Source organism: Babylonia areolata, chromosome 18, assembly GCF_041734735.1.
Source record: "Babylonia areolata isolate BAREFJ2019XMU chromosome 18, ASM4173473v1, whole genome shotgun sequence".
In the NCBI taxonomy this organism is placed as follows: Eukaryota; Metazoa; Mollusca; class Gastropoda; order Neogastropoda; family Buccinidae; genus Babylonia; species Babylonia areolata.
This window is the reverse complement of record NC_134893.1, coordinates 47,654,193-47,666,973: the sequence shown is the minus strand read 5'-3', so window position 1 is coordinate 47,666,973 and position 12,781 is coordinate 47,654,193. Positions and strand designations below refer to the sequence as shown.

Sequence of the window (12,781 nt, the reverse complement as noted above, 5' to 3'; positions counted from 1 at the left end):
TCCCCGCATGATGTAAATTGAAACTATTTTGAAGTTGTTGATATTAGCTACAATTGTTTTTGTTGTTTCTGAAAGGCGGGTGACTACACCTTGTCCACACCTAAAATAAAAAGAAAATCTTGGTCTGATTGATATACTTAGTACTTGATTGAATGCATAAAAACATAGAAAGGAAAGACTAACATAAAATTAATCAAATTTTTCGTGGATAGAAAGGCAGAAAGAGAGAGTGGGCCGGAGGGGGGGGGAAGGGGGGGAAAGAGGTTTTCCTCTTTTTTTTTTTCTTACGTAAAGGAAAGGCTAAAAGCGTCCTACTGTTCCTTTATAATCTTTTTTCTTCCTTTTGAGGAGTGGTACCAGTAGGCGACCCCGTCTCGGTGCTTGTCCAAACAATGCAGGGCAGATTCTCAGTCACAGGCACTCCCATACAGCACCGAACTCGCACTCTCCAACTCCAACACACACCCATGTTTATGATAGATGCTTTGCGTTAGAGTGTGACACGCACGCAGAGACACGTGCGCACTGCACGCGCGGCGATCGCATAAACACACACTGACGCGCGTACGCACGCGCTCATGCATGCACGCACACCGTGACAAGTACACAAGTACGCACACGCGCGCGCACACACTGACACATGCATACCCTAACTTTTTGTCTTATGTGTCTCCGTTTGAGTATGTCCGTCTCTTTCTCAAGGTATGAAGAAGGTCCGGCTCAGTCTTTTTTTTTTAACTTCTGTCTTTCTCCCCGTACTTCCTCCCTCCTTTCTCTCTTTGTGTGTTTGTGTGTGTATGTGTGTGACTGACCTGGATTAGATGTAAGCGTATATTTCAGTGGTGTGTGTGTGTGCTTGCGCGCGCGCGCGTGCGATCGTGTCTAATCGAGTGTGCCACACGTGTACACGCAAAGCAGCTGAAAACATAACAGACTGTGGACGGAGCATGCGACACACAGGGAGCAGTTCAGTTCAGATGGCTGCTCCCCTTATCTCCACCCATCCCTCCTCTAACCATGTATACGTCCGTGTCCTCCAACTAACCCCCCGGCCCCCTCCCACTGCCCTTCCGGAACACCCCTCCCCCCATCTTTCTCCCACCACTGACAGGTTCCTTTCTTTCTTTGCGTGCTCGCACAGACCACCCGAGGCTAAGGTTATTAAAAAAAAAAAAAAAAGAGTTGAAGTTCGTGATTTGTCCTTCCTGTCTCCTTGTTCCCTCTCTCTCTGTCTCTCTCTCTCTGAGTGTGTGGGTGCGCGAGCGCGTGTGTGCATGTGCGTGCGTGTGTGTGTGTGTGTGTGTGTGTGTGTGTGTGTGTGTTTTGTTTTCCCCATAGTTTCCATGGAGTTTTCATGGAGATCACTCTTCTCTATCAGCCACTTCATCACTTCGTGTTGTGCCTTTGCTGCGGCTTCGCTTACTTTCCCGTATTTCTCTGTACATGTATCCGCATTTACTGGTAAAGACTGGTGTTTATCTAACATGTCAGACCAGAACTAGCATCCGACGCCGACAGGCAAAAGAAAAATAAGTACATAAGATAAAGAAAAAAAGAGAAATGGAAAAAAAAAAGAGTTCAGGAGGAGTGCGGTGCTTGTTACTAGTATGTAGGGTCTGACTAGACAGTGTGGACTCAAATGTGTGTGCAGAGTTATTGTCATGTCGTTGTCTTGACAACGATCTGACACACAGTGAAACACACTCAAAGACACCGAACCTTGTTCCCCGCCAGGCCGCTGTTGGTGTTACATATTGTGTCATCACAAAACAAACAAGCAAGCAAACAAAAAACACATTTGGGTTCTTACGCGTTTATTTGTTCATATTTGTTATAGTTCATTCATTCATTTGGTTATTATACACATGAAATTATAATATGTGCACACATGCATGCAGAGAGAGAGAGAGGCACACACACACACACACACACACACACACACACACACACACACACACACACACACACACACACACACACACACCCCTACCTACTAGTACACACACTATACACACACGCGCGCGCACACACAACGGCTACACACATACACATGATACACACACACACACACACACACACACACACACACACACACACACACACACAACAACAACAACAACAACAACAACAACAACAACAATTAGTACTACTACTACTGCTACTGCTACTACTGCTACTACTACTACAATAACAACAGTTGACAAAAAAACACTAGCTTTGCTTCACGATATTTATCGGCGATATTCGATGCGTGATTTATTTGCAGAACAATTCTTATAGTATTAAGCATTCTGATTCTGGTTCCGTCAGGATGAGCTGGATAGGCTATATTATTTTCATTTACAAAATACAAATAAAAACTTTTTTTTTCTGATACTGTTATTGTTGATGCGACAGTTCTAACGTTTCCCGATCAGTAGAAATGTCGCCATAGTCGTAGGTACCAGGTCGTTATCATTTATAGTGTTACTGATCATTAAAGTTGTGTCTATCATCACCATTATCATCATCGTCATCGGTGTTCTTCACACGACATTGTCAACATGACCATGGTCATTGTGCAGGTCTATAGGGTCTGTGATCAGCGGCGTTCCGTCGCTAAAGAAGCTTCAAGGGGCCAGCAACGACGACTGGGTCGACCGGCTGAACCATGTATGGACCGTCTTCCTCTTCGCCATGTTCGCCATCATTGTATCCACCGGCCAGTTCGTCGGCGATCCCATCCACTGCTGGTGCCCCGCTGAGGTCAGGAAACGCTCACGCACACCCTGTTGTCGGCTGTATATGTTCTGTATTGTAATGTTCTGCACGTGCAACCGTCATAGCAGGAGCACAAGCATTCACATACACCCATGCATGCACATTTACACACACACACACACACACACACACACACACACACACACACACACATATATATATATATATATATATATATATATATATATGCACTTAAGTCACACACAAATATGCTCTGACACTACTAGTGTACACACACACACACACACACACACACACACACACACACACACACACACACATTATGGCCAATCATAGATGATTATAGGGCCCATGATAAGGTGAAGAACACGCCTGTATTTCAGTTATGAACAAATACTTACCTCTGTTGATAATAGCATGAGTAATAGCAACCAGGTGTGTTGCAACGATTGTTTCGTCACCATAGTTCGTTATGGAGTCTAATGAAAACTTCCATTCACAACCAAAGGAAAATAGCAGAATAAACGTGTTAAATATTTGCTCATGAGCACTATGATTTAATATGTTTAGAGTTTTAGTGCATGTGTTTATGAGTTTAACGTGTTTGCGTGTGATGTGACCTTTTCAGCTGAATTATTATTGTAGGCTGTTTTTCAGTTTAGGGTTCCTGTGTTTTATTGTATACCTCTTCACGAAAGAAGAAGGAAATGTCTAAAAGAAGCCATAGAATTATAATCAAATGAACTATGAATAATGATCAGCGCCTTTTTCGACCACTGAGATGGCAGTGTCGATCATGAGCCGAAGTTTCTCACCACCTATCGCATTGCTTCGGCCTTTTCTGCTCTCGCTTAAATAGAAATAGTTTGTACATTCCAGATTCCTATGTCTACTGTACGTGTCTGGGTGTGGCTTGTTTGGAGTTCACTTTGCCGGTGACAGATATTACAGGTTTGAGGTCGAGCCGCTTCACCCAGTAGATAAGGCCAAGCGCGTAGTCACAGGAAACATAAACCCCACTATAATCTGTTTGAAGAAGGGCCTCGGTGGAGGTGGCGTATACGGTAGTACTACCCTAGTACTATACTCACCGGCGTTTTGAAGGTGGGGTTTGGTGGGGGTTGGGTAGCGGGGTATACTATCGTAGTACTACCTACTAGTACTATACTAACCGGCCGTTCTGTGCGTGACAGTTCGTTTGTCTGCCAGCCCGCCTCTCACGGTCTTTGGTCTTTCTGTCTGTCTCTCTTCTGCGACATCTTGCTCTTGTAAACTTTATTGAAATAATAGTCCCTCTTTTTCTGCCCCAAACTACTGAAACCAAACTCGTCTGTTCTTTTCTTGTATTTTCAATAAAGCAGTGTTTCTTTCACACTTACTCCATGAAACCGTTGTCATTAATTTTGTTTACGAACTCGTGGGCACATCGTTTGTTTGTTTGTTGTTGTTGTTGTTTTTATAATTCCTCAGTGTCATTGGAGCTTGTTTAGAATCGAATTACAAAGGTCCATTGAAAATTGAATAAAATGTTTTTTTGTTGTTGTTGTTTTTTTTTGTTCGTTCGTTTGTTTCATAACATTTAGTGAAACCATAGTCTTTTATTTTTCTTGTAAACGCTGTTCAGTCACATATTTTGTGGCGAATAGGCGAGTAAATGATTATCCATTTTTCTCGATGAAAGTGACTGGCATCATTTTTGGACTACGCCGGATTTAATTTAAAACTCTTTTCACAATATTTTGTTGTGCTGTATATGACAGGGATTCTCATTCCTCTCATTTCTCCCCTGTGCAGTTTACGGGTGCGTACGTGGACTACGCCAAGAGCTACTGCTGGATCAAGAACACCTATTACATCCCCATGGATGAGCAGATCCCCCTAGAGACCATCAAGAGGGAGAACGAGGAGCTGACCTACTATCAATGGGTGCCCCTCATCCTGCTCTTCCAGGTCAGTGCGTTTCTCCTGTCCCTCCTTCAAACAAAGACTCGGTTTGGTGGCAGAGGCTTTGGACGGTGGCACTGTGTCTTGTGTCGTCGTCATAACAGCTGAGTGCAGTGACTAGAACGTTTCAAAGAAGAACGTCTCCGAGAAATGTGGTGCTTGTTCTGTTAAGGTTACCTGTATGGCGTAATAATAATAATGCGATAATGAAGTAGAGTATATGAAAAAAAAAATTTTTTGAAAAAACTTAATAAATATAACACACACAAAAAATCTAGATGCTTTTGTTGATTTTTCTTCTGCATAAACTAAAAAACGGACTTTTGAAAAACTTGAATAAAAAGACATTGCTGGTTGTTTGATTTTTTTTTGTTTTTCAACTAAAATAAAAGGACATTGCTGATATCTTTTTCAATCTCGTTGTCCCAGGCTTTCATGTTCAAGTTCCCCAACATCATCTGGCGGCTGTTCAACGGTGGCTCGGGCGTCAACCTGGATAAGGTGGTGGAGATGGCCGAGAAGACCCAGATGGGGTCTCCGGAGGACCGGGAGAAGACCATCAAGCACATCGCCCTCTACCTGGACCGCTGGCTGGAGACACACCGCGAGTACCACTGGAACATGCTGGTGCGTGCCAAGCAGCACCTGGCCCGCGTCTGCTGCTTCTTCTGCAACAAGCGGGCCGGTACCTACCTGACCGCATTCTACCTCACCACCAAGGTGCGTTTTGGGGATGGGTTGAGAGTTTGGTGGTTGTGGTGTGAGGTGGTGTGGTGTGGATGGAGTTGTGTGGAGAGGTGAAGGAGAGGTGTGGTTGAGAGAGAGAGGGAGGATACGGGTATCCGTGTGTATAAAGCCTTCCGGGTAAGAGTGTGAAATGAGCTCTGAACAGCATAGAAAAAAAAAGCACTACAGCAAGAGATGCAAAGATGCAAGACGGAGGTTGTTTTTTTTCCTGATCATGCAAAGAAATAATTCAGTAAAAAGTTTTTTTGTAATGGTGGTGTAGAAAGGCTAAAATGCATATATGTGTTATATATATAAGTGATGTTTAACAACGTTATTTGCAAAGAAAGAAAACACTGCCGCCTGCTCTGTTTGGTGTTTTTTATGTGTGTGCTTTTAAAAAAAAACAACATGTTTTTTAGTTTAAAAACGTTATTTTGCGCACATGCCATAAGTTATTTGTAGGCATGGACGCCCCCATTCGTTATCATGTGTTTACAACAACAGAGGCAGTGCCAACCAACACGAAATAACGCTGACTAAAAATACGTTAAAAAACAAAAACGATATGATTCTGTGCGGACAGGTTCTGTACGCTGCCAACGTCATCGCCCAGTTCTTCATCCTGAACGGCTTCCTGTCCACGGACTTCAACCTGTACGGCTTTGAGGTGCTGGCCAAGATGGGGCAGGAGGACGCCTGGAAGGAGTCGCGGCGCTTCCCCAGGGTCACCCTGTGTGACTTCAGGATCCGACAGCTGCAGAACATCCAGACCTGGACGGTGCAGTGTGTGCTGCCCATCAACCTCTTCAACGAGAAGATCTTCATCTTCATCTGGTTCTGGCTGGTGCTCGTGGCCTTCCTCACCTGTCTCAACACCATTGCCTGGTTCTACCGCGTCGTGTTCAAACGCAACCGGGCCGTCTACATCAAGAAGTATCTCAAGATCAACAACGAGCTGCAGACGGGCTTCGACAAGAAGCTGTGCGCCAAGTTCGCGGAGCAATACCTACGGGACGACGGCGTGTTCGTGATGCGGGTCATCTCCAAGAACTCCACGGACCTGGTGGTCACGGACCTGGTGGACAAGATGTGGAAGATGTACAAGGAGAAGTCGCAGCCCGAGCCTGTCGAGGAGGCTGCCAGACCCGTGATCAGCGACAAGGAACGGGAATTACTCACTGGGCATTAAAGATATACCTTTATGCCGATCTGCACTACATCAAAAGTCTGGTTCAGAAGGCCAGTACTTTACCGACTTTTCCACACGGCCAGCGCCTTCCTTTAACCTTTTTGATTATAGATGTTTAAAGTAGGCGTCTTAGCAGAATAAGCTGCTGGATTTTTGATCCAGTGTTGACCAGTGATCAGGCTTCGTTTTGGCATGGTTTTGCGTCCTTGGGTAAGGCACTTTACCCCGACTTTCCTCACTCCATCCAGGTGTGAATGGGTGCTTAACTTTGGCTGGGGAAGGTTAAAACGGCGGAGACCAGATGAATGGGCCCCGCCTTCCAATGCCGAGCCCTTGTCACAGTGCATATTGATTCACTTCCCCGATGGCTGTAAAAAGCTGTGGAACCTTTAACTTTTTATGTCTGTATCGCCTGACGGGGATTACTGACTCACTGGCAGTAAAAAATAAAGATATACTTAGAGAGATGTCATGGCGCAGCAAGTGTACATTCAAAGCAGCAGTTCGTTGTTGCCTCTGTTTACCGATGGCTTTGGACGCTTCCAAAGAACGCGCGTACACACACAGAAACTCACACACGCACGCACACACACACACACACACACACACACATACACACACACACGCACACACACGCACGCACGCACGCATGTAGACACATGCAGATGGACAAAAAAAAAAAAAGAATCATGACCTCATAAAATTTTGGCAATTGCTGTAACAAATATGTTGTAGAAGGAAAATGAAATGTCTTGTAAGAGGTGATATCTTGATACAATATTAACTGATGGAAGCGCCAGTGGTCCCGTAGATATCGCTTTTATTTTCGGATGATTTCTATGGGGCTAAAATCAGTTGTGTGCATTTTAATAAGGATGATTATGAATTGACGACTGCTTTTTTCATGACTGTTCCGAAAAGTTTTTGCTGACATTTGTTGGTTTTAGATCTGATCATGTAAAGCATAAATAGACAACGTAATGTAAAACAGAAAATAATTGATTGTTGAATGTTTTTATTGTACGCAAACATCATCTCTGAGTTGACAGGAGCTGGTGGAACATGTGGGTATTTGCAGTGTATTGTGTGGAGAGTGGGTAACAAAGCGGGCAAGAAGAGCTGAATGAATAACCAGAACTGAACTGTCCTGCGAAATGGGATTTCAGTTTGGGGTGCAATTATGATATTCTTTAAAATAAAATAAAATAAAAAATTCTTGCCATTTTGCTTTGTGTGGCTGTATGAATTTTGTTAAAAGAACAGAATCCTGTCTGTTAATATCAGTATAAAAAATCTAATGAATTAAAAGACAGTCTTTACCAATGTCCTTTACTATTTTTTTTATCTTGTATTAATTTGCTTGATTATTTTTTTTAATTTTTATTCACTTAATGATTTATCTTATATTTGTTCGTTATCTGACGAGTAAGAATTTTTTTGGTTAAGACACTGTTTTGAAAATCAAAAAACGGATGCCATTTTCTATGCAATGTTTAGTCTTTCTTGTGACTGAACCGAGTGATAAATGTATGTTCACTGAGCACAAGCTGAATGCAGATGTTGAAAACAATCATTTGTGTGTGTGTGTGTGTGTGTGTTCGCGCGCGCGTGCACGCGTCGGGAAATGAAGTGGACTGTTGCAAAAGCATCTTCATGGTTATTGGATGTGTGCCTGTAAATGATGCTTTCTTAAAATGTTTATTCCTGACCAATTCTGAATTATATATGATGCATTATTATTATATGTGATTGAGTCAAGGTCTCACAGGCCAAATCAAAAGTCACATTAAAATCTGAATTATAATTGTGATAAATATATATGATCATCAACCTTTGGGTTTTCCTTGTGTGTAAGATTTTTTTCTTGTCTTTTTTGAGTCAGTGCGCACATATGCACTTTTTGCATCATTGTATCAAGTAGTTGCACTTCTTTTCCCTGTTGTATTCTGGTTTTGGGTTTTTTGTTGATAGTGAGCAGAAAAATTATAACCGCATTTTATTCATTGTTCTCTCATTTCCTTTGGTGGATGTGGCTTAACTCAGAACAAGCATTTAAAAATGTTATGCCTGATGAATTGAAATGTTATGTTTTCCCATTGTGTCCCTGTTGTCTTTTAAGTTTGCAGCAGCTCTCACACACGCACGCGCACGCACGCACGCACACACACACACACACACACACACACACACACACACACACACACACACACACTCCCCCCCTCCACACACCCACACCACACCCCCTACACCCCCACCCCCCACACACACCCCTCCACCCCACCCCCTAACACATTCACTGTCTCTCTCGCTCGCTTGCTCACGCACAGAGATGTTCAACAATGAACGCAACAGATCCACAAGAAATGACTTCGAGTCACATGGCCTATGGCAAGTGAAATATATTTGCAGGTGCTGAAAGTGAATTATGTGTCTACTGCCTGTAGCATTTAACAATGCCATATCTCATACGAAGCGAAACCAATCTCATTTGCTGTTGTGAATGTCATGTTGTAGATAAACTTGAAATAAAGTCGATCAACATATTCACCACCTCGACGCAACCAGTGGTATCCATGGCATGCCTTTTTCAGTTTGGCGTCGGGAATGATCACTTAAATATGGCATTGGCGGCAAGCTGGATGTCGTCATAAATTTGCACACTAAAACCTCCTCCCTCCCCCAACCACATCCCTTAAAAAAGTCTTTACACTTAGGACTTCCAACATTCGATGGCGCACAGTACTTATGTCTGTTTATATGCGTGTGTGGGTGAGTTTTATTCAGGTATTTAAGAGGTGTTTTGTGTAATACATTCCTCAGATCATTATGCCTGTGTTATTTTAGCCCATGTGGCAGGCATTGAGAGGACCAAAGTTGTTAACATGTCACATTCCTTGAAATTTTGAAAGGCAAGAATCAGTCATTCTATCCTTTGAATGAACGGCTAGTTGAATGAAGACAGTTCATTTTGTCATTCTTTCCAAAGCATACAAGATTCCCTTGATCAAACAACGGTCATCTCACTTCCTGATTTGTGAAATTAAGTTGTACTAAAAATTGTCAACATCAGTGTAACCAACAGAATAAAGAAGGATTTTTTGTTTGTGTGTTTATTTTTTAGTAGAGTTGTAATTCTGTAATAAGAGTTTGGTGCTTACTGTGTATAACTGATTGTTTGTCAGCACTGTGTGTGTGTGTGTGCGCGCGTGTAAAATCGAAGGTCTGTTGACGGTATAAGTTTGTGTCATTTTATAGTGGAACCTGTTTAAAGAAATTTGGGCGCTCTGTGTTTAATGTACCAAATGGTTTTGTTTTATTTTCTGCTGTAAACGTCGAACATGAAAAATGTTTTAGAGTTATATTTTATGCAAAAATATATACACTGGGGCAGGCTTTTTTATGTTATCATATAGCTGATAACAATACAAATTCGATGTGTTGATGTATCCACTCTGTCTAGTGCAACGAAATCCTGTTTTTGTCTTTTCTCACCAGTACCAGTCTATGTATTTTACCTGTTTATTTTATGCTGTTATGATACAGTTATATGCAACTGACAGAATGACCAGTTTTATCCTCGTGTATTCTGACCTTATGATAAAATCCCGATGTATATATGGTGGTTTTATAGTGTCCAGATGGTTGCCACATGTCTGCTTCTTGAGTGGTAGAGTGCACTTGATGAAAATTTACTGCCGTACTTTGGGACATCCACCAAGCGTCACTTGCATGTTCACACGTTACGTGGGTTGTAAACTGAAAGCAGAGCAGAGAGAGCAGAGTCTAAAAGATGTAAACACTCGTGTTGTGTCATCAGCAAAGACTTCAACATTGTCTCAGAAAAAAAAAGAAAAAAAAAAAAAGCGAACGTAGAAATGCTAGCTCAGACCGGTTCCCTGACTGATCTTGATGATAGTACAGCAGGTAATATATAAATATAAAGCTGATTTGTGTGGATGTTATGACGATGATGATGATGTATATGTATATTTTATAATCCTCTTTTCCTGTTTTTCTCCTTAGAGACAGGATTGTTGGTTGAGTAAATTGATAACCGAGAAAAAATCAGACTTCGAGATGTATGTTTTGACTTTCGTTTTTTGTTGTTTTTTTTCTTTTAAGTGCCTTAGTTTAAATTACAATGTTGCATTTTTACATTCAAGAGTGCAAACTTCAGTGTTATGTTGCTATATGCGCTGGTTATTCGTCAATCCATCCACATGCTGTCAAAAAATAAATGAATTATACCTACTGCTGTTGGTTGGTTTGTGTTTTTTATCTTTGATAGCCGGCCTGATGTCTGTTGGCAACACTTGCGCATGCATACACACACATGCAGTGCACAAACACACACACATGCACGAATGCATACATGCACAGTCATACACTCGCACACACACCACACACACTCACAAGCATACACACTCACTCTTGCACGCAAGCACTCGCAAGGGCGCGGGCACGTATATACAATGCCAGACACACTCAAGCCCACATAACTGTCTCTCTGTGCCCCCCCCTCACACCCCCCCCCTCACCCCCCCCCCCCACCCCTCTCTCTCTCTCTCTCTCTCTCTCTCTTTCGCCTCTTCTTGTCTTTTCTCTTCCTCCCCTTTCTTTATTTCTGGCTTTGAAGAATATATACCGAATGGGTTTATGCGTAAGCTTATGCATATGTAGGCATATATGTACGCATTATAGGTTTACATTTTGCGTATGTTTGTCATCATTCATTTGCCAGTTTATTCGAGTAATTTTTTTTAAAGATAGTATTGGAACTTAACTTTAATTATTTATATAATTATTTGATAAGTAATATTTTGCAAACTGTTCTAGTATGAAACTATAAACAAAACTATTGAACGAGCTTACTAACATGGGCCACATACAAATTAACGCTACTTGTTTGCAAGAGCCTTCTTTATTTATTTCTTTTCTTCCCATTCATTTTAATTCCTGAAGTCCAGGTCCGGGTTGCACGAGGCGATCTTTCCAGTGCTAAGTTTGCTCAGAGTTAAGAATGTTCCTAACTATATGGAAATTACCGTGGAGTTGGGAACATTCTTAACGTCACTCTTAACGATAAGCTAACTCAGCGCTAATGCAACCCACCCCAAGTGGTTGTCAACTTTCTTTTCAGAGATGTGTGCCCGTTGGAATAGCAATGAGTTAGTTCGTAAGCTGAACATTGTTTTTTTGTCGATCCTAATACGTAGTGTGTCGTGGGCAGTTGGTATACGAGTATGTATATTCCGGCTTCAGCTACCTGTTTTCTTGGCTATTCTGCCTGACTGCTAAATTACTTTGCCGTTGGGCAAAATGTCAGAGTGAAGATTGAGTCCTGGTCGAGAACTGCGTTTGGTGATTGATGATTGATGAGTCATTCTTGATATATGTCTAATGAGGATAGCATGTGAGTAGTGTGTGCACGTGTTCGGCTGGATTGAGACAGTCACTGAGTGGCCTGTGTATGTATATATAAACATATAAAAAATAAACGTGCTCATTCACAAAAACAACAACAACAACAAAAAAACTAAGAAAAAACACGCACACACTACAGACGGACAGACATGCATACACATATGTATAAACACACACGCACGTGCATACATACAGAGAGACGGACAGACATGAATACACATATGTATAAACACACACGCACATGTGCACACATACACACACACACACACACACACACACACACACACACACACAAATGACCACACATGCACGTCGCACCCAAACACTACTCTCTCTGTCACTCAAACACACACACACAAGGATACACACACACAAGCATACACATACACACGTACACACACACGTACACACACACACACACACACACACACACACACACACACACGCGCGCGCGCGCGCGCGCGCGCGCGCGAACGCACAGGCACAGTGTCCTTGCTGTTCCACATTTACCAGAAGTTTACACTTTGCTGGTGCTATACCTTTGATTGTCATATAATGTTATTGATGTTAACAATGTTCATGTTCTTTGGATTAGCTAAAAAAAAAATTGAATAAAATCCTGCTATTGATCCTGTCAGTTAAATTTATTTATTCGTCTTTATTGTAACGGTCGATATTTGTTGTTGTTGCTGCTGCTGCTGTTGCACGTTGTTGTTGTTTTTCTCTCTCTCCATTGCTTTTATGCAGTCGCGTATAATGATAACAGTTCCAAAG

The 12,781-nt window shown here is 42.1% G+C and overlaps 1 protein-coding gene across 1 annotated transcript in view; it reads left to right on the top strand.

Annotated features, from left to right (window-relative positions):
• LOC143292855 (innexin unc-9-like) overlaps positions 1-10,835 on the top strand; it is a 15,428-nt gene extending 4,593 nt beyond the window's left edge. The window contains exons 2-5 of the mRNA XM_076603481.1: positions 2,565-2,745; positions 4,516-4,671; positions 5,095-5,385; positions 5,978-10,835. Of these exons, the coding sequence (XP_076459596.1) occupies positions 2,565-2,745; positions 4,516-4,671; positions 5,095-5,385; positions 5,978-6,583 (1,234 nt within the window). The 3' untranslated portion in view covers positions 6,584-10,835. The remainder of the gene's footprint in view (positions 1-2,564; positions 2,746-4,515; positions 4,672-5,094; positions 5,386-5,977) is intronic.
• The last annotated feature ends 1,946 nt before the right edge of the window (positions 10,836-12,781 follow it).